Genomic DNA, 20,367 nt, shown 5'->3' with positions numbered 1-20,367 from the left:
CCTGCATTTACACTGTTCTTGGAATGTTCTGGCATGAAAGAACGTTCTCGTTGTGTTTTTTCTTTGAGGGATCTGATTTTATATAAATCACAGTCTGACTAAATTTCAGTTCGTCGTGGGTCTTAAGAAGCACCAGATCAAGGAGATTAACCTCCAGCTTCAGGTGGGACCCGAGGTTTACCTGTAGTTGGAGCAGTGCTTCTCGATTATTTTTTGCGAGGCCCCCTAGGAAATTGTATCTTTTCAGATCAACAAAAGTTGATTTTTTTGCTGTCTTTATGTCAAATACTGATACCAACTAAACGACAGGCAGACAAAGAATACATTTATGGCAAGTAAAGACACGTCATAAAAATGTCTACAATAGTTAATAAAGAATGGCATTATTAGCATGAGCTGAGTCATCTAAAGGCACTCGATGATCCTATGAGTCTAATTAGTCTGTTTAGTTAAAGTTTTAGTATTATCCTATCGAATTCTATGCATTTATGTTCCTTTTTTGATTGTTTGTTTACCCTATACAATTACCGGTATGAAGCTCATTGAGACGACTGTTGTTGTGAGTGAAATTGAATTGAATCCTGGTGTTGCACAATAGGCAGCGATCCATGTGCACCGTTCCACCTCGCAGCCTGAACCCACTACCCCTCCCCTTTCCTTTTTATTTATTTATTTATTATAATTTTTATTTTTTCAAACTTGTCCTGTCCAACAGCTAGGCAAACAGATGAGAGCTGAAAGCCTTTTGCTTTGGACATATTTTACTTTTACAACAGGGGTTATGAATCTTATGATACGGCAGATGCATATGTAAATAAACCCCTTTTGTAATTTCAGCTAAACTTTATTGATGTTAATTATATTTGTAAATATTTTTTTGTTGGACCGGACGGAAAAGAAAAGGAGGAAAGAAGAGAGAGGGATGACAGATAAGGGGGGGTAGAGGGGTGACTATAGTAGAGAGGGTAAAATCATGAAGCGTCAGAAAGCAACAAGTTGATGGAGCTTTATAATCACAACTGACAGGTTAAGATTCATGAAAAAACTAAAATGGGCAGGGCCTGTCCACACACACACACACTCAAAAGTTACAAACACACCTTTCACCCAAACTGTTTGTGCAAAGGTGAGATAGCACCTGTGCTCAAGTGAGCCCCAGACAGGCGGCCCACCACCACCCTGGAGTCCTGAGCATCCCCCCGCCCTAACCCCTCCCCTTTCCTTCTCACACAAGCGAGCCGTGTGTGACAGGAGACAGGAGCAGCTGCAGGGACGGCAGTTCACAGGTTTCAGGCTGTTACAAACACTGTAACACAGATCTTTTTTTCCAAGCACAGAGCCGCTGTCACCACCATCCCCGTTAAATTTGCGCCCCAGGTAATTGCCCGTATTACATGTGCCTAAAACCGCTACTACGGCGCGGCCCCTGGCATCACATTCGGGCGCACCCCACTATTTGAGAAGCACTGAGTTGGAGCAACTCCTGGCTCATCTGCAGCTGGTGGAATCTGTCAGACAGTTAAAATGCTTTCATCAGCTCCTGCAGGTTGGTGCACTTTCTCTCGAGCTTTCAGCGCCCTCTGATGGCAGCATAAAGTCCCACTCCAATCGTTTAAAAAAAATATTGTCAGCATTCTTAGTGGTTTTTTAAGTACGAGTTTGCTGTTTTTAGCAAAAATCAAAGAACCCGTGTCATTTTCTAGGACATAGTTTCTGCAGAGCGGCAGGAGTTCATTAGAAATTCACCTCTGAATTGTGGGTAGGACTATTGGTAAAGAGCAACCCAGCCCCCACTTCCCATCACTCATCTTTTTGCGTGCTCTCCCGCTAGCCTACACCCCTCACTCCCCCAAGCTGAAATTATGGGAAAAACAAAAATGGAGCTATCCAGCTGTACAGTTTAGATCCAGATTCCAGCTCAGACGAGGACAACAAAGACATTCATGGATCTATTTGTCTGCAAGTGGATGCATCAGAATGGAGCAGGGAGCTTGAGGCCTGTTGAAGTAACAAACAAAAGCTTTTTCAAACTGCATAATTTGTTTGCACCTGATTCACAACGATTTGATGATGATCATGAAAAAGTTCTTCCTAACCCTAAAGGTGAAGAGAGGCAAAAATACCTGAGAGCAGAAATCTGACCTACAATAGACCTCGACTGACATTTGTCAAGCTATCATTGTAATGCAACTGTTTCCCCTCCGCTCATCAGCCGGTTCTGACAATCACTGTCACCAGACACACCTGAAAGATGCCCTTTACAATCATTCTATTTCTGCCAGATCATCTCACTTTCTTCTCAGTTCAAGTCAAGCTTGTCTCTTTCTGACCAGTTCATCTGTCTGTTTTTAAAATTGTGAAGGGCAGAAACTGTGACCAGTTTCTGCCCTTCACTTTGGTTTTCAAATTATGGATTTGACTATTGCCCCTATGGATTGTAATTCCTGATAGCTGGGGATGGGCAAATAAAGCTTCATGAAGCACTGAAGCCTTTCATCCAATTAGTTCACTCCAGCTCAAAGTTTCTTCATCTTTGGACAGTTTCTTCATCTACTAGCTGCAAAATCATCAGTTGGGATGAACTGGAAGCATATGGCATTTTGCAGAAATCCAGTAAATGACACTATCAGGAAAATAAATAACACAAATGTGTATATTGTAGTGATGAAAATACACTTGTGTGTGTGTGTATATGTATACACATATTGAAAAATGATTATTTGGAAGTGATGAAAATGCTAAGGATGATTGGGGTATGTGGACAGTGGTTGCGCTTTTGCAACTTTCAGGTAAGGCCAGTAATTATTGTTTAGGGGACGCATCATTGGTTTATATTTAAAAACAATGTTGCACAGTAATATTAATCAATTATTAATATTACTGTGCATAGAGTGATGACAACAGAATGTTTCCACACATGACCCCAACTCGATCTGGATGAAGCTCATCTGTTGGACTTTAAAAATGTAGTTGTAGATTTAGATAAGTTAATTCTTCTCTAAGAGTTCTGGTAAATCGCCTGTCCGTCCTGGGGGAGGATCCCTCCTTCATCAGGGCACCCCTGAGGTTTCTTCGTTTTTCCAGAATCTGTTTTTTTTAGGAGTTTTTCCTTACCACGTTCGAGAGTCTAGGGGGCATGGATGCCCAGTTTAGTTTAGTCTGTTCAGTTTAGAATTTTCTATTGAATTGTTTGTATTCATTTTCCTTTTGATTTTATGTTTTACCCAACATTTATCCGCACAAAGCCCATCGAGAAAACTGTTCTTGTGATTTTGGCCTATACACATAAAATTGAATTGAATTGAATTGAATGACACGCATTCTCTCTTGTCTCTTTCTCTTCACTCCTAAATCTCTAAATCAAATAACTTTTTTTTATGTGGCACCTAAATATGACCACAGACAAACAAAGTGTGACACATTAAAACTCAAAACATTAAAACTACAACTAAAAGGGTAATAAAAAACAATTAAAAAGTAAAGTAGTAAATATATATGTATTATACAGTAAAATAACAAAACAGAAAAAAACAAACAAAATAAAACTCACCAGCAGAGCACTCTGGCTGTAAAAATGGGCTTTTTGGAAAAAGGGACATTAAGGATTCTCACTGAAAACTCAGTTAAAAGCTCAGTGGTGACAAGTTCCACAGCGTTTTATCACATAGATTGAAAAGTTCTTTCCCCTCTGAGCTTCCTCTTTGACCTTGGTACCTGCAGGAGAAACTGAGAAACTTTCAGTTATCTCAACCTCTCTCCAAACTAGGGATGTTCTGCTCGTCTCCGCCTAGAGCTTATTAACAAGGAGTCATAGTATAATTTAAAACTGGAGGATGTTTTTGTTATCATTTTGATGAAAATAAGAAGAACATCATATGCCCATGGAGCTGGAACCTGCTGTAATGGCACCCGTGGAGGATCAGCATTGCGAGCTCCGAGGCCCTGCAACCTTGGCGGCGCACGCTAGCTTGCCACGCCAGCTTGCCACGCCAGCTTGCCACGCTGTCCACTGGGCGGCTGGCTAGTGTGGCGGGCTCCATTGCTCCAGCCCACGTGCTCTGTGACAGACTGGCGACCTATCTAGGGTGTGTCCAGCCTTCACCCAACAGTAACAGGGGGGCAGTCTTTGGCAACCCCGTGGATTTAGTGGCCATATTGTTTTTTTTCTTACTCTTTGATCGAGTCATTGAAAACATCACATGCCCAAAACTGAGTCTCTGATATTTTGACGCACCGCTTCAACCTCGCCACGCCACACCCAAACACAGATCGTGTCTGCACATTGGCTTAACATTGAAACTCAACACCCCTGACGCACAAATTGCATCCGGTGTGAATGCAGCATAGAGCCTTGATCCAAAACAAATGCGTCTGGGAATTCTGATTAATGCACAAGATTCCGTTGCCAGGGTAACAACGTTATGTGTCAGGAGCCTGGAATGGGGAGGGAAGTACTGTCAGTTCTTCAAGTATGTCTTGTTGTTTTCTAAAATAGTCTTAACAATATTCAGTGATACTACATGATCTGCAGCTGGAATACTCTCCACATCCAATCAGCAGTCTCTAGAACTTTAATGAAGAAATTATCAGATTGTGAAATGGTGGTTAATCCCTCACATGAACTCATCTTTATTGTTTTAAACTTCCAGTGGTCTGGGTTTTCTAGCTGCACTCTGTTTAGGCGGACTATATCCATGAAAGAGAAGAGCAGCAGAGCAGATGAAACTCACTGCTGACTGGAAAAGCTAAAGGTTGCTTTTGAGAACTTTGAACCACATCGATTAGACCTGAGCAAAGAAGCCATTTAATTTTCAACACAGTTTGCAGATGTTCCTGATCAGCCCACACACGCTTGATTGTCTGTGGCAAACGCTGTGTAGTGAAAATCTGCTTGGCTAATAATGATGCCCAAAACAGAACTTTCCTCATCTCCTGGAACAATGCTGTTGTCCCATGATCAGAGTCACAGAGAGCTCTGCTTCTCATTCAGAGTACTTTCATGCTGACACGGTTCATCCACACACTAAGTCTCTGATGGTCCTCTGGTTTTGGCAAGTGTAAAAATGCAGCTGAACTCGTGTTGATCATCACACAAAATTCTCTGGTCCTCTTGAGAATAAGAGTTCCTGTTCCGTTGCTGATGAACTTTGGTGCGGTTGAATGCAGGCAACAGTTTGGGCTTTTCTTCCAAATGCAGCAAAAAAGCCCACGCAGATGAGCTTCTTAACTGGAATTGAAATGTGAACGCTCCACAGTTGGGGGGTGGGGGTGGGGGGTAGAGGGACTTAGGGGTCGTTCTTACCATGTTACCAGAGGTCATCTGAATAAGATCAGTCTGATACGGCCACGTTTCAGAAGACCACGTTCTGATGAAAAGCTATTGGAGGTCCTGAAGAATATAGGATTGATGTGACAGGTGGTTGGAGGTCTGGTTGATGTGTGACCTGCAGGGTTTCGAACCTGCTGCAGTTTGAGAAAAGTTTTTTCTAGGAAGGGCAATCAGAAGAAGGTTGCCAAATCAAGTCTGGTACTGACAGGATTATGGACAGTGGGAAGGATGAATGAAGACAGTTGATTAATCTGTGAGAGGTGATGGAAAGACAAGTTGTTGATGGGTAAAAGTATGGAGTTATTGCTTTTGTCAGGAACTGGAGGAGAATGACCCAAAATGCAGGAGACCAGGCTTGGTGACAGAAAATAAAAATATTTAATAACTAGGGATGGCCCGTTTGACACCTTCATGAAGCAGAGTGGTTCGACACAATGTTTCGGGGGGTGTCAAGTAGCGCAGATCACTTGGTTGATGACGTATGAAGCGCCAAATGTATTGTTTGGTCGGACCACAGTTCAGATGTCACTTGTGTTCTAACAGTTGGGCGCGCTATTCTCTAGAAATACTAAATGAATCCTGAACGTTTCCCGACCAGTTCCATTGTTTCCCCTGTATCGGAATCAGCGTCAGTTCATTGCACTTTACCATGGCTCCTGGTAAAAAAACGTACTGTGGCTCAGGATCGTTTCAACTCGATTTCTCCTAATAAAGAAATTCTCCATGAACGTTGTGTATAAAAAAAGAATACTTCTATAAATCTATGATGGCACAGCTATTTAGTATCAGTAAAGATAGCTGAGTGGAAAAGTCAATGGTGTGTTTTCATCATTTGAGTATGTGTCCTTTAAGATTGAGTTAAAACAAACTCCTCCCTTACTCTGCATAGTTATGTACAAACCTCCTCAGCACAGCCAAAGTTTTATTGATGATTTCACTGAAATGCTCTCAGTTGTGTGCACAGACTTTGATGGTCTAGTCATTACAGGTGATTTTAATGTTCATGTTGATAATGTCAATGACAGAAATGCAAAAGAGCTCAATGCTGTCCTTGAAACCTTTGGTCTAATTCAGCATGTGAGTTGCCCCACCCACAGCAGAGGGCACACTCTGGACCTGCTCATCACAAGGGGGGTTACTATTTACAATGTCAGTGTGGTTGATGTCGCCCTCTCTGATCATTTCTGTGTATTCTTTGACCTGTCTGTTGCTCCCAAACCACCGCCTGGCCCTGCAGTTGTCCAAAGGAGACAAATAAATGAGAGCACTAGGGCACAGTTTGTAGAAATGATAAACCCTGAAAACGTCTCTGGTGCCAATGTTGATGAAATGCTGAATTCTGTTACTTCTAGCATCTTGAATGTTCTGGATGCCATTGCCCCTATGAAAGTTCAATTGAGAAAACATAGACAGAAAGCTCCCTGGAGGAATGATGATCTAGTCAGGGCACAGAAACAACAGTGCCGCAGAGCCGAGCGAAAGTGGCGCAAGTCAAAACTCCAGGTTCATTATGGAATATATAAGGCGGAGTTGTACGCTTATAACCAGATCTTATGCAGAACAAGGGAAAGGTACTTCTCTGAAATAATTGGAAGTTGCAGCAGCAACTTTCGTATCCTGTTCACAACAGTTAACAGATTAACTAACCCCTCCAACCCAGCTACCAATAGAATTGGTTTGTACACCTAAATGTAATGAGTTTGCTGTATTTTTCAATGACAAGGTTCAGGGCATTAAAAAAGCCATCAACTCAACAACACATATAACTATCGAACGGCCACCTACTCACTCTAAGCTGACTCACTTTATACCTGTCACTGACCAAACTGTCCAAGAGACCATCACCCGTCTGAGCTCGTCTACATGCTGCCTTGATGTGTTACCCACTAGATTTCTAAAGTCTGTCTTGAACAGTGTGTTGCCATCAATTACTCAAATAGTTAACATGTCTCTTCAATCTGGAATATTTCCAGAGGCCTTAAAAACTGCAGTCATTAAACCCCTCCTGAAAAAGAGCGGTCTTGATCCCACTGTACTGAATAATTACAGACCTATCTCTAATCTGCCATTTTTAGGAAAAGTCCTTGAAAAAGTTGTCTACCAACAGCTCACTGACTTTCTCTTATTAAACAATTCGTTTGATGTTTTCCAGTCAGGTTTTAGACCCCATCATAGCACAGAAACTGCTCTTATCAAGGTAACCAATGACATCCGCCTGAACACTGATGATGGAAAAGTCTCTGTCTTAATCCTGCTACACCTGAGCGCTGCCTTTGATACTGTTGATCATGGGATCCTTTTGCACAGACTCCAAGACTGGGTTGGCATCTCTGGATCTGCCCTAAGTTGGCTCAAGTCTTATCTAGAAGACAGGAAATATTTTGTTGAAATTGGGAGTTGTGTCTCAGACTACATGGCCTTGACTTGTGGTGTGCCCCAGGGATCGATCCTGGGACCCCTTCTGTTCAACCTCTACATGCTGCCACTAGGGCAGTTAATACGCAGTAATAACATATCTTATCACAACTATGCAGATGATACTCAGATCTATGTATCACTGACAACAGGTGAATATGGGCCGGTGGATACAATCAGCCACTGCCTCCAACAGATCAGTGCGTGGATGCAGAACAACTTTCTCCAGCTAAACTCAGACAAGACCGAAGTTATTGTTTTTGGCCTACAGAAACAAAGAGAAATTGTCAGCAGCTACCTTCATTCTCTGTCTCTCAAACCCTCAAATCAAGTCAGAAATCTAGGGGTAATCATGGACTCTGACCTGAACTTTAACAGCCATATCAAGTCAGTAACATCAGCGGCATTTTACCACCTGAAAAACATTGCCAAAATCAAAAACATAATCTCAAAGCGAGACCTGGAGATACTTATCCATGCATTTGTCTCCAGTAGGTTAGACTACTGTAACGGCCTGCTCACCGGCCTGTCCAAACGAGCTGTAAAACAGCTTCAGTACATCCAGAATGCTGCTGCTCGAGTCCTGACCAAAACCAGGAAGTATGATCACATTAGTCCTGTGCTCAGGTCTTTGCACTGGCTCCCTGTACCTCAAAGAATAGACTTCAAAGCAGCTCTGCTTGTGTACAAGTCTCTCCATGGCCACGCACCAAAGTACATCTCTGACATGTTAGTGCCATATGAACCATCTCGTACTCTGAGGACCTCAGGGACCGGCCTCCTGTTGATTCCCAGAGTCAGAACTAAACAAGGGGAATGAGCGTTTCAATATTCTGCAGCTAAAATCTGGAACAGCCTCCCTGAAGGCGTAAGACAGGCCTCTTCTGTGTTCATGTTCAAATCTAGACTTAAAACATTTCTGTTTAGCCGTGTATATGACTGAAAGGTCCTATCTGCACCTTTCTTTCCTTCCTTTCTTTTTAAACCTTTTTTTTTTTTTTTTTCTTTTAAAGTAAATTTTATGTTGATTATTTCTATGATGTATTGTGATTTTAATGCACTTTTCTGTTTTGTGAAGCACCTTGAATTACTTTGTGTACGAATTGTGCTATACAAATAAACTTGCCTTGCCTTGCCTTGCCAATGGGGTTTGCATCCACAGGTCCTTGGTTTAAGACCAGCATTATACAATTTTTTTATTTGCTTTGCGTTTATTTTCTTCATGTGATGTGTGTTTTGCTGTGTCAAGCACTTCTCACAGAAAACATCACATGTGTTGTCTTACGTCGTTTTAAAAAAAAAAAAAAAATCAACATTAACAACATTGTTTTGTTTATGTTTTTTCATCATTATTTCCACATTGAAGTGTTACAAGAAGCTTAGTTGAAGCATATAATATACGTCCAGTCCACCATGAACCCCAAGGAAAGATTCATGGGGCTTCTATTCCCATCCCTACCCATTCCTAGTAATAACCAAACCAAAACCTGACAAAACTACAGGGAGAACCAAAAAGGTGATACAACAGAGCAGATGACCTGACAAGGATGAACAGAAACCAAGGCACTTAAATAGGCTGAGGGCAATTAACTGAACTGAAGACAGCTGTGGATCATGAACCTGAAATTGGAGTGACTGACAAAAAGGAAACCAAAAACATAACCAAGAACAAAACCAAACCACTGAATCCTTACGATTTAGCAGGAAAGTAAGGGAATAAGTTTTTGGTGTTTTTATATGTTCTTGTGACGTTTTTCTCATGATGGAGGTCTATAAAACAATATAAGATTAAAACTGTGCTTCTGAGTATTTCTTTATTCAATGGTGATGGATCAGGAGCAGATGAGGACCTGCTGTCTGAAAAACCTCCTGTGCTTCACACCAAACGTGATACGCAGGCAGAGGCGGCCACTTTCAATGTTAAGTCAGTGGTACAGAGGTCCTGCGGGGCGAATTGGGTGGCACCCGTGGTGGGCCAGAGTTAAAAAAAAAGAAGTACTCTGTGGAGGTCGCTGCATCGCGTCAACCAATCAGGGACTCAACTTTGGACATGTGATGTTTTCAGTGACAGACAGTGACAGCATGTAGAAAACAACACAAACACATTTTTGGACATGCGGTGAGCAGAGAATTTGCTGCGCGAATCGCATTTGGATTTCTATTCCATGGGATTGAGCTAGATCAATCTACCTGAGGCTGAATTGAAATGAATCAACCAATACCATAAAAAAAACGTAGTTTCGGAATTAGATATATTAATAATCAAATCAAAATAAAATAAAAATACCCTTTGGATTGAGACATGTTAGGTGTATTTTACCCTAATGTGTAAAAGACCAAGTGCATCACAGCCGAAAACGCGTGATGTCAGCAAAAACTGATCAACCATCATTTCAGTCCAATGTGTGGAAACCCTTTGAATTTAGCAAAGTCATGTGACCACACAGTGTGCTAAAATGTTCTAAGAATGTTCCCTTTGGATTCTTTGGATGTGGAAGAACAACAGTGGACTGAACTTTAGGAAACTAAAATGCGAATGAATTTACCATTCATTCTTGTTTACTTGTTTGTTTGGACATATATTTCATTTACACCTGATTATCTTAAAGAAATCCAAGGAATCTGGAAAACTTCAGCTGCACTGTTCAGCAGCAGGGATTTACAGTATCTCTGAGTCACACAGGTTGAAGATTTGGCTAAAGATGTTCAGGATCCATTTTAGGTCAGTGATTCGGATCCAATTGCATTGTTTAAAATAAACCAAAATTGAAAATGAATTAAATTGGCAACCACAAATATCAAATCGCTGTTAAAATGAATCATTACACCCCTAGAAGGTTCTGCTAGTGGTGAAGATGACTTCACAAAGGGCATACACTTTCTGGAGCTGATGTGCAATTTTTATTAAACTTCCCTTACCATCCATCCCCAAATGATCTCAATTGTTTTTAAATCAGGAAAACATGCAGGATTGTCCAAAAAAGTAATGTGTCAACTGCGGCATTGCAGTGTTGAAAATCCCAGTCATCACCACACAGACAAGAGTCCTCAGTCCACTTTTGAATGTTCCATGTTTGGTGCTCGCTTGCAAAGAGCATCCAGGCAATTTTATAGTGTTGATGGAGCCATGGCCTTAGAAGATGCTTTTTCTTTTTGAAGCTTGCAGATGCCGTCTGATCATTACTGGAGTACAGTCAGCTCCAGTGATGGTCTTATTTCAGGTTGTAGACCATCCAGTGCATTCTCCATTCAGTGCAGATGAAATTCTTTTGAGTCTGCCTCTGGACTTTAGTAATTCATAACCCTCAAGATCTTTTGAAAGGTTCAAAACTGCATCCAGCCTCAGAAGCAATGATATGTTGTGAATGGAGCTCAGTAGTTCTACCACATTAAAAAAAAGAGCTTTTTTTGTCTTTGCCATCAAGACACCTTGACAGATTGATAATTAGAAAATGACATGGTAAGAAAACCTTTGGGGCTAATTCTGGATGTAATGGCTTTTGATAATGTAACGACCCAGCTAGTACGTCACTGTAGTGGGGAAGCAAGAGCTAGCGATGATAATTTAAAATTACTTTCAATAAACTGGGACTTATATTATATAATATATTATTATTATATATTATACTTATAGTATTTGTTTTGTTGCTCCTCTTTGTACTTTGTTCATTTTGAAGTTCTATTTGGAACCTTGTAGGTCCTGCTGTGATAAATGACAATTCTTGCATTTTCTTAACTGGTTAAGGTTTTCATCAGGAGTATATAAGTGTTGATGTGCTTTCAGCTTCTACAGAAATGCAGAGGTTTAGGAAAAAAAAACCTCCACATCTGGATTTCTGTCGGAAAAATTCTTTGCACGCTCCCGTGACCTGTTTGCGCGTGGCTGTGTGCGGACTCGCCCCTGTGGCAGAGGACACATCTCATTAGCAGACAGACGGACTGTGCGCCACGTGGACCCTCCTCCACAGGTGAGTGCGCCTCGTTTTGTCACTTTGCGCTTATTACGCACGAACGTGAGCGCCTGTCTGTGCGCAATCTGGACACTGTTCGAGCGTGAGTCCGAAGAAGCTCATCTTTAATCCTAAAACAGGAGGATCAGACTCTCCCTTTCTGCTCTCTCTCGGGCACGCGCTTTCTCCGCGCACAGATTTATTTTTTCCAGCTGTTGCGCCAGAAATCGTGTTTGTTCCAAAGAAGTGAGAGGGGAGCCGCAGCGCGTGCACTGCTCCACGCGCGCGCACACCCATTTCAAACGGGAAAAGGAGATCGATGGATAAAGTGCGAAACATTTTACGGTTTTTAGTGACAACTACAGTCAGAAGTCAAGTTCTAAAGAAGATCCCGGTGGGGACTAGTTTCTCTGGTCTGGGTCTGTGAGGCTTGATACGTTTAAGGCACATCAATTCTACCCAGAGGAAAAATGGAACCATCTGCTTTTTTGAACTTTCAAAAACAACAACCCCTGTGTTCTTATCAAATAAGAATCATAAAAATAATTACATCCCGCTTAATCTATTCTTCTAAGGCAGTTGAGTTTTCCAGGTGTTTGTAAGTGTGTTTGTAGCACAGTCAGGTTTTATAAACTTCCACCTGATTCATGGTTCCAACACATTTATTCAGCATCAATTTAGTTTATTCTTCTAACTTCAATGAAGAATGATTTTGACAAAAATTATTCAGGCAATGTAAAAATTATTGGGAGTGAGAGCACACCCTTTGTCCCCTTGATTGATAAGAGGGCCCCCCACCCTGCTCTGCCAGTCCAAATCTGTCAGGTTTATAATCACCATGGAGACATTCTCCCCCTTCAAGATAAGATAAAGATAAAGCCGTTCTCAGATTAAACATGTGCCTATTGAAATCCACAGTTTCTGAAACGACACCTCTTGTGTTTTTTTTTTCCTTTCTATTTCTTCCAGGATGAAGCGATTTAGCCTTTTGTTGATGCTGGCAGCTGTCCTGAGCTTCTGCCAGGCTCAGGTAAGAGCTCACCTGTCTCACCTGTCTCAGTGTCAGGAACCAGGGGTGTAGGGCCCAAAATGCAGGAGAGAATAAACAAATTTAAACATGAAAAACCTTGGCAAAACAAAAGAATAACAAAAAAGATGACCTGACAATGAAGGACTGAAAACCACACACTTAAATGAACTGAGGACCATTAACATAAACGTGCTATTGAACCTGAGCGCGGTTCAAACAGTAGCAGTGACCTGCAGAGATCTTCAGTTTGATGAAGACAACATAAGAGGTTTACAGAAACCTACAGTGAATAAACTTAATTTGCATGAAAATGTGAAAACGAAAGGTTCCACAGGTATAATGGACAGCTAGAAGGAGAACTTAGAAGAACTGTCACGATGTGGGTGTGGCTTGAGAGCCGGTAGGACCCAGATGCAGAGGCGGAGGCACGAGGATCAGGGACTAGTGGTTTTAATACGAAAAAACAAACAAAAAGCGCTGCAGAGCAGGTTCACAGAACAAAAACAAAAACTTACTTGGCGTGGCATGAACCATGGACGAGGCAAGAGACAGGAACATGGACTAGACAGGACAGGATGACATGAACACCATAACAGAGCTAATGGACCAGCACAGGAGGAAGGCAGAGACACGACTTAAATACAGACAGGGCAGCCAAGACACAGGTGAACACGATCAGGGCAGATGGGGACCAAAGGAAGTAAAACTCAAGAAACCAGACAAGACAGGAGAACTTTCAAAATAAAACAGGAAACAGAAACAAACAAGACAGAACAAGAACAAGGACGAAAAACAAGGCAACAAACTCAAAACATGACAAGAACTGATGAATGAGGAACATGTTAGAGCAGTGGTCCCCAACTACCGGTCCGCGGTAAATTTTGGCACCGGGACGCACAGAAAGAAAAAATAATTTCCATTTTATTGTCAAAGTCGCGACACAAAACATCACGTGATACACACCGCTAAAATTAAACCCAAACAACCAAAATGAGCAAAAAACAAACTTCTTTAGAAAGTTGCTTTGACAAGGGGAAACGGTCCAATGAAGGGACAGAAGAGGAACCTGCACACGGGAAATCTGCCTTTAATAGGCAGCGGTAAACTTGCCTTGCGTTGCACCTCAACCCCCCCACCGGTCCGCGGTAAAGGTGTCTTGCGTTGTACCGGTCCGCGGTGACAAAAAAGTTGGGGACCACTGTGTTAGAGGATACAGAGTAAAAGAGGTGGATGCTGTGGAGCTGAAAGTAGCACAGATCAGTGAGGATGAAATGAGGAAAACATCAAAGAGGATGAAGAGTATACAGTTGGTCCTGCTAACACACCTGTGGAGGTCTGGTGTAGATTCTTAGAAACTACAGAGGAATAAAGCTGATGAGTCATGGGAAGAATAGTGGAAGATAGATCAGAAGTGAACTTTTGTGAACAACAGCTTAGTTTCATGCAGAGACAGATGTAATTTCTGCTTTGAGGATGTTTCTGGAGAAAAACAGAGAAGGTCAGAAGGATCTGTATCCGGTCTTCTTCGTCAGATCTAGAAAAAGTCTATGACAGGATCCAGAAGAGAAGCTGTGGTTTGGATGAGGAAGTATGAAAACTGGAAGATAGTGGTGAGATTTTCTGTGGGTGTGACAGAGGGTTTCCATTGATGGACAGACTGAGAGTTGAGGTAGACAGGAACCTCTGTGGATCTTGACCATCCCATGTTTCGTCTGCAGTAACTCTGCTGGTTGTTTCTCCTTCCAGTCAGAGTCGGGCGGCGAAGGGGAAGGGTTGGAGGAGGAGCCAGTGGAGCTGTTCACAACACCAACCACAAAGCTTGGCGCTGCGGTCTCAGACTTTGGCTACAACCTTTTCCGTGCCTTGGCAAGCCGTGAAACATCTAGTAACATCTTCCTGTCACCCATCAGCGTGTCTGCAGCTCTGAGCCAGCTGTCCCTGGGTGAAAACGCCAACACCCCCTCTCTTAAACCCACTCACAGCCCATACATTGTCAAGCTCAGAGCCTCCCAACCATCAGTGTCCTAAAGAAACCAGTGAGAAGGGAGCTAATGTTCCAGGCAACTGATTTATGTTTTTAATTTATGTCAACGCTCATGTCAGAACTCACTGCCTCTACAGCAGAGTCACACTCGCTGGTGGGTGGAGTCACATGGTCATATTTATTGATCACTGATCAGTGCATTGAATGAGGAGTCCCTCAGATGAGCACACAAGTGTTTTCAGGACATTCATAATTTTAGAGCTGTGTCTTTCTCAGAATGAGAATCACTCATGGAGACCAGTGAAGGCATCATCTGCTCACTTCCCCATCTATCATGCAGGAGCGTCTGAAGGATCCCAGAGGCAGCTGTTCAGGGCTCTGAGGTATCACACTCTGCAGGACCCTCAGCTCCACAGCACCCTGAAGACCATGCTGGCGTCAGTAACGGCGACGGGGAAGGGCCTGAGCACAGCTGCCCGCCTCTACCTGGCACGAAGTGAGTTCCGCTTGAACTTACAGGACCACATGCAGACCTTTTAGCCTCTGGAGACTGTAGCATCACAACAGAATTCCTGTTTGGAGACACATCGATGTGATCACTTTCCTGCAACCTTGACTAGGACAGAAGCTTTTGGTAGCCTCGGTCTGGATGTTTGGTCCTTCATCTCACTGCAGCCTTATGGGCAGATCATCTGCAGAAGCAGCTCCAGCTCATCTCTGACGCTAAACTGAATCCTTCAACCCTCTGTGTTCAGGACTCCGCCCAAAACAGGACTTCTTCAAAGCGGTGGAGCAGCAGTATGGAGTTCGGCCCAAAGCGCTTATGGGAGGAGCCAAAGATGTGAAAGAAGTCAATGACTGGGTGTCTCAGCAGACGGGCAGGAAGGTTCTGCAGTTCCTGGCCAAGCCCTTCCCTCGCGCCGCTGGGGTAAACGCCGTGAGCGCCTCCTACTTTAAAGGCACGTCTAGTTTCCTGATGATCTGCTTACTGATACAAAGCATTGCAGACTAAAGGACCGTTGGATTTATCGTTCATTTGAAGTCTAAAGTGCGGCTACAAGAAACTGAAAATATTTAAGTAACGATCCATGTGTTCTGCTAAAGTTTCGATAAAAGCCATTATTGAGATTAAAACAATGGTTTTTCCAAGCATCGGGGGCAGTAAAGTCCTGTTTATCCAAGTCTGACTGACCCAAGGTATATGCAGATGGTTACAGCCACCTGAATGCAGAACCTGTGGTTCTTGCTGTGGTGAATATACAGTAGACATGAGGCTATGAAACCAAGAAGAACCTGGAACACCAAGTCATTCAATCAGTGCAGCAGAAATGATCACTTGACTTTGGAGTTCACTTCACAGTTGAGTCCTCATCAGAGATCAGCCCAAAGTTTTTTAGACGTAATTTCTTCTCAACAATCATAATCACATTAATCATATTTATAACAGAGCTGTAAATTACAGAGAAAACTTAAAACAAATGGGTTGGATTCAAATCTAAGAGACACACTGAGCATCTACAGCAAAATATTAGAAATGAATGAATGAATGTATGAATTGCCTTTATTGTCATTGCAATAAGACCAAGTACAATGAAAAGCACTTTTTTAGATGGCAGGAAGGATAAATGCATGAAGACAACGGTGGAGGCAAAAAAAACAACAACCCTCACATCTACTCTGTTCTTGTTGGGGCAAAGTATACATGTTGATGATGAAAAAAAACCCCTCTTGTACAGAGACGCACAATACAAAACAGATACATGTGATATTGGTTGAGGGGGCCCAGGGTATCACGGGTGCATTGCACCATCTCAGGGAGCTGCATCCTCAAGGTGCTGCAGGCTCCGGTAAGTAGTAGGAAAAAGAGGCAAAGAGTGACTGATCCTACCAAGGAAAAAGCACGGTCAGCTCAGGGAAAGTCAGATAATAATTTTTGGTGCCAACAGACTAGTGTTACCCTCTGCCAGCTGTGTCCTTGACTGGTCTGACAGTCTTTGAGATGCTTTTTGGACAGACTCCAGGAGGAGAAGAAAAGCATGTCTGATTTCGACAAATGAGATCCCAATGAGAGCAGCACCGACTAAAGTGGGATGAACTCCTGATTGAAAGCTTTGCCCAGGTGTTTTTTTCAGTTGTCAGTGTAGTCCACATTGTTTTCCAGAACCACCTGGAAGCCAGATGTCAAGGTAAGCATCCAGATTTGGTAGAAGCTCAGAGAAAAAAAGTCTCCAACGCTGTCTTTACTACTGAAGCAACACTGACTCTGGTGACCTTTGATTGATGGAGCCAGGTGTCAGGAATGACATTCTTTGTGTATTTCTGTTTATCCTTAGCCACAGTTTCAGATTTGACGCCGCATCGACCATTTAGACCTCAGGAACGCATTTATGGTTGAGCTTTTCGTTTCCGACAGGAAAATGGGTGACCCGCTTTGGGCAGAGTGGAGCTCTGGACAACTTCCAGGTGGAAGGTGATGTGCCAGTGCGTGTTCCTATGATGCAACAAGACAACTACCCAGTGAAGATGGGATCAGACTCTGATTTGAGCTGTGTGGTGAGTTCTGTGTTTCTGCTTGTTCCTGCAAGCCTCAGAGGTTCTGAGACGTTTGGGGTTTCTCTTCATCCAGATCGCTCAGATCCAGATGCAGGACGGCGTCAGCATGTTCATATTCCTGCCAGACGGTGTCACAGCTAACATGACCCTGCTGGAGGAAAGTCTTACAGCTGAATTTGTTCAGGACCTGGCCATGACGCTGCTGCCTGCAAAGGTGTCCCTCACTCTGCCTGTTCTGAGGCTCAGCTTCTCCACTGACCTGCTGCCTCTGCTCGGTGACCTCGGTGAGTCTGAATGTCAGAACCTTTCTTTCCTTTTGAACCCTATTAGCACTGGTGTTCGCACGGGATGAGGGCAGGAGACACCAGCTTCTTCTCGCTCCTTCCATGGACCGGGGTGGGGGGTGGGGGTGGGGTGTTGGATAGTAGAAGCAAAGGTCTGACCCAGGCAGGAGTGTGAGAAGCATAAAATTATTAAATGTGGAGCTTCTTTTCTTTGCAACAAATAAAGTTGTTCCTGGATAAACTGAAGTTCCTGCAGTTGATGAAACTCAAGTAAACCCCAGGTTTGTGGTTTTTTTCGTTATTATTACTGAGACTTCAGGCTTATCTTCTTGATCTGGATGAACATCAACGTCTACTGGTCTCTGACCAACATGAGGATCTGATCTTGACTTTTAGCGAGAAACTTGCAGAAACGTCATGTGCCGGTTATTGTTTTGATCTTCATTGGGATAGGTGGACATTAGAATGGGTTAGGTGATTAGGAGAGAAACTTGTAATCCCTAATCTAAAAATCCACATTGAAGAAGCTTTTTTTTCTTGGTCTTATGTGGAGATGAGAGGACTCTTCATGAACCTACTTTATTAAACACCCACTCAAGTAAAATCATGTTATTTTTGTTTTTAACATGATCTTGTAGCATTTTTCTTATGGTGGAGGACATATCTAAAGAAGAAAAGCTTAAATTGAAAATCTGAGTATTTATTTATTCAAATCGTTGTGAATCAGGAGCAGATGAAAGTGGCGTTGGAAAAAGCATGTAGGTGTTGATGTGGGGCCTAAAACAGCAGGCCACAAACTCTCTGCTCGTCTCTATTCTGATGCTTTCACTGTCAGACTAATAGATCCATGTACGACTTTGTTTTCCTCGTCTGGAATCTGGATCTAAACTGTACGGCTGGATAGTTCCAATACTGCTCACTTAGGTAGTAAGGTAGCAGGAGAGTGTAAACAGAGGGATAATGGGAAATGAGTGAAGGCTTACTCCTGTCAACAGTACCGCTCACAGCTCCGAAGGGAATTTTGCTCTGCAGAAACCATGTCCCAGGGAACGACCCAGATTTTTTGATTTGAGCTAAAAATGGCAAAATTGTAATTAAAAGACTACTGAGGAATCTTTGAAAAAAGACCAAAAGATGAGTGGAGTGGGTCTTAAGCAAATTCACTCAAAAAAAGGACTGTTGGCATACGATACTGTGATTCTGAGCTGTGGTTGGATGACATCTAGTGTTTTTATCGCCTTGAGATTTTTTATCTAACCAGTCCTCCTTCTTATAGGTCTCTCTGAGTGGATGGAGAATCCGGAGTTGGACAACATCTCCACTCAGCGCAGCAAGCTCAGCAGCCTTGACCACAAGGTCGTCATGGAGACGGCACCAGAGGGGAGCCAGTATCCGGATGTCGCCTCCACACATGGCCACTTGACATACCGAGTGGACCGGCCCTTCCTCTACCTGATCCGTGACGAGGCCTCAGGGGCGCTTCTCTTCATCGGCAGGGTGGTCAACCCCAAAGGCCTGACAATATAACCCCCCGTGTCCCTCCTCAAAGTGCACACTCTTAGCGGGTCCTAGGAGGGATTGGGCGGGCGACTGTGAGGTTTGTGTTTCTGTGGACGTACTCATCAAACACAGACTCGCACAGGAGGAAATCATCTATGGTCTTTTCATCTTAAAAAAATAAAAGCAAAGTCAAACCCTGTTCTGTTTTCTGTCCAGTTCTTTTCCCAAAAGGTTTCCGACTCATCCATGGAAATTTATGTCATTTCTTTACTTTGTTTTTATCCGTCACAAAAGTTGTTGCTCCCAAAAACCTCATTTCCTTAGCAAAAGTGGCCTGAGGACAGAGAGGACCACAAACAAACCAGTGGACTTTTAATTATGATAATGACAAGTTTAGTCAAAATCAAAAACCTTTATTGTTTTTTCTAGGATATAGTTTCTGCAGAACAGCTGGAATTCTTCAGAGAGTCGGACTGTTAGCACGGGGTAAACCCGCCGCCATTGCCAATCTTTTGTTTAGATTCTGTCCCGTAAGCTTTCAGCCCCTCACACCCCCATCCTAACATTAGAAGTGCAACAAAAATGGCAACAATATTTAGATCCAGACAGTTTAGATCCAGATCACAGACAAGGAAAACCAAGACGTACATGGATCTATTAGCCCTTGTGCTATCTTAGATGACCCCACCCTTACTATGACGTGTTCTCCCTACCATGACAAAGGTGGGTAAAGGTGGAAAGATTTCATGTAATCCATGGACACCAGTGAAGATCACAAATCATTGAAGAAAAAAGGTTCAGAGCACTGTTGGGTCTAGATGACCCCACTCCCAATGTTAAAGTGCCTAGCATAGCACAAGGGTTACTCTGCAAATGGATGCATTGGAATGAAGCAGAGCAGGAAGCTTGTGGCTTGCTATTTTAGGCCCTACATCACGTGTCAAACTCAAGGCCCGGGGGCCAAATGTGGCCCTTCATGTCATTGTATGTGGCATGTGAGAGCATAAAAGTTTAGAATTTCTCAAAATAAAAAAATTGGGTGTATATATTCATATCTAGGGGTAATCTGACTTGAAATATCAGATTGGGCAACTATACATTAGGACTTAAACACTGTCCATACAACCTAACCTTTCAGAATCTAATTTAAAAGGATTTATGCTAGAGTACCAAGCAAATATATGTTTTCTATGCAACTGTAATTGTCACTTTAAAAATATATAATAAATACATAAATGAGTTATTTAACATTAAGTTGTAGTTATATTTTTCTTCCATTACATTTAGTTGCATGTATAAGTTATATCTGGCCCTTTGAGGAC

General features: G+C 42.7%; 1 protein-coding gene across 1 annotated transcript; it reads left to right on the top strand.

Moving 5' to 3' along the window:
* The first annotated feature begins 11,572 nt into the window (after nucleotides 1-11,572).
* Nucleotides 11,573-19,244, top strand: serpinf1 (serpin peptidase inhibitor, clade F (alpha-2 antiplasmin, pigment epithelium derived factor), member 1). The gene is made up of 8 exons (XM_020709096.3): nucleotides 11,573-11,712; nucleotides 12,664-12,724; nucleotides 14,471-14,666; nucleotides 15,049-15,204; nucleotides 15,464-15,667; nucleotides 17,122-17,261; nucleotides 17,335-17,545; nucleotides 18,822-19,244. Exons 2-8 carry the CDS (start codon nucleotides 12,665-12,667, stop codon nucleotides 19,070-19,072), a joined length of 1,218 nt encoding a protein of 405 aa, XP_020564755.2. The 5' UTR covers nucleotides 11,573-11,712; nucleotide 12,664; the 3' UTR covers nucleotides 19,073-19,244.
* Nucleotides 19,245-20,367: the final 1,123 nt, after the last annotated feature.

This window comes from Oryzias latipes, chromosome 14 (genome assembly GCF_053564925.1).
Source record: "Oryzias latipes strain Hd-rR chromosome 14, Olatipes_Hd-rR_3.1".
NCBI lineage: Eukaryota > Metazoa > Chordata > Actinopteri > Beloniformes > Adrianichthyidae > Oryzias > Oryzias latipes.
The sequence above is the reverse complement of the archived record's forward strand: the minus strand, read 5'-3'. Positions and strand labels throughout refer to the sequence as shown.

Excerpts from the sequence above, each read along its gene's own strand:
- serpinf1 (XM_020709096.3), top strand. The coding sequence starts at position 12,665 with ATGAAGCGATTTAGCCTTTTGTTGATGCTGGCAGCTGTCCTGAGCTTC. Across the intron at positions 14,667-15,048 it reads TCTGAGCCAGCTGTCCCTGG|GAGCGTCTGAAGGATCCCAG; the intron begins GTGAAAACGCCA and ends TCTATCATGCAG. Across the intron at positions 15,668-17,121 it reads GAGCGCCTCCTACTTTAAAG|GAAAATGGGTGACCCGCTTT; the intron begins GCACGTCTAGTT and ends CGTTTCCGACAG.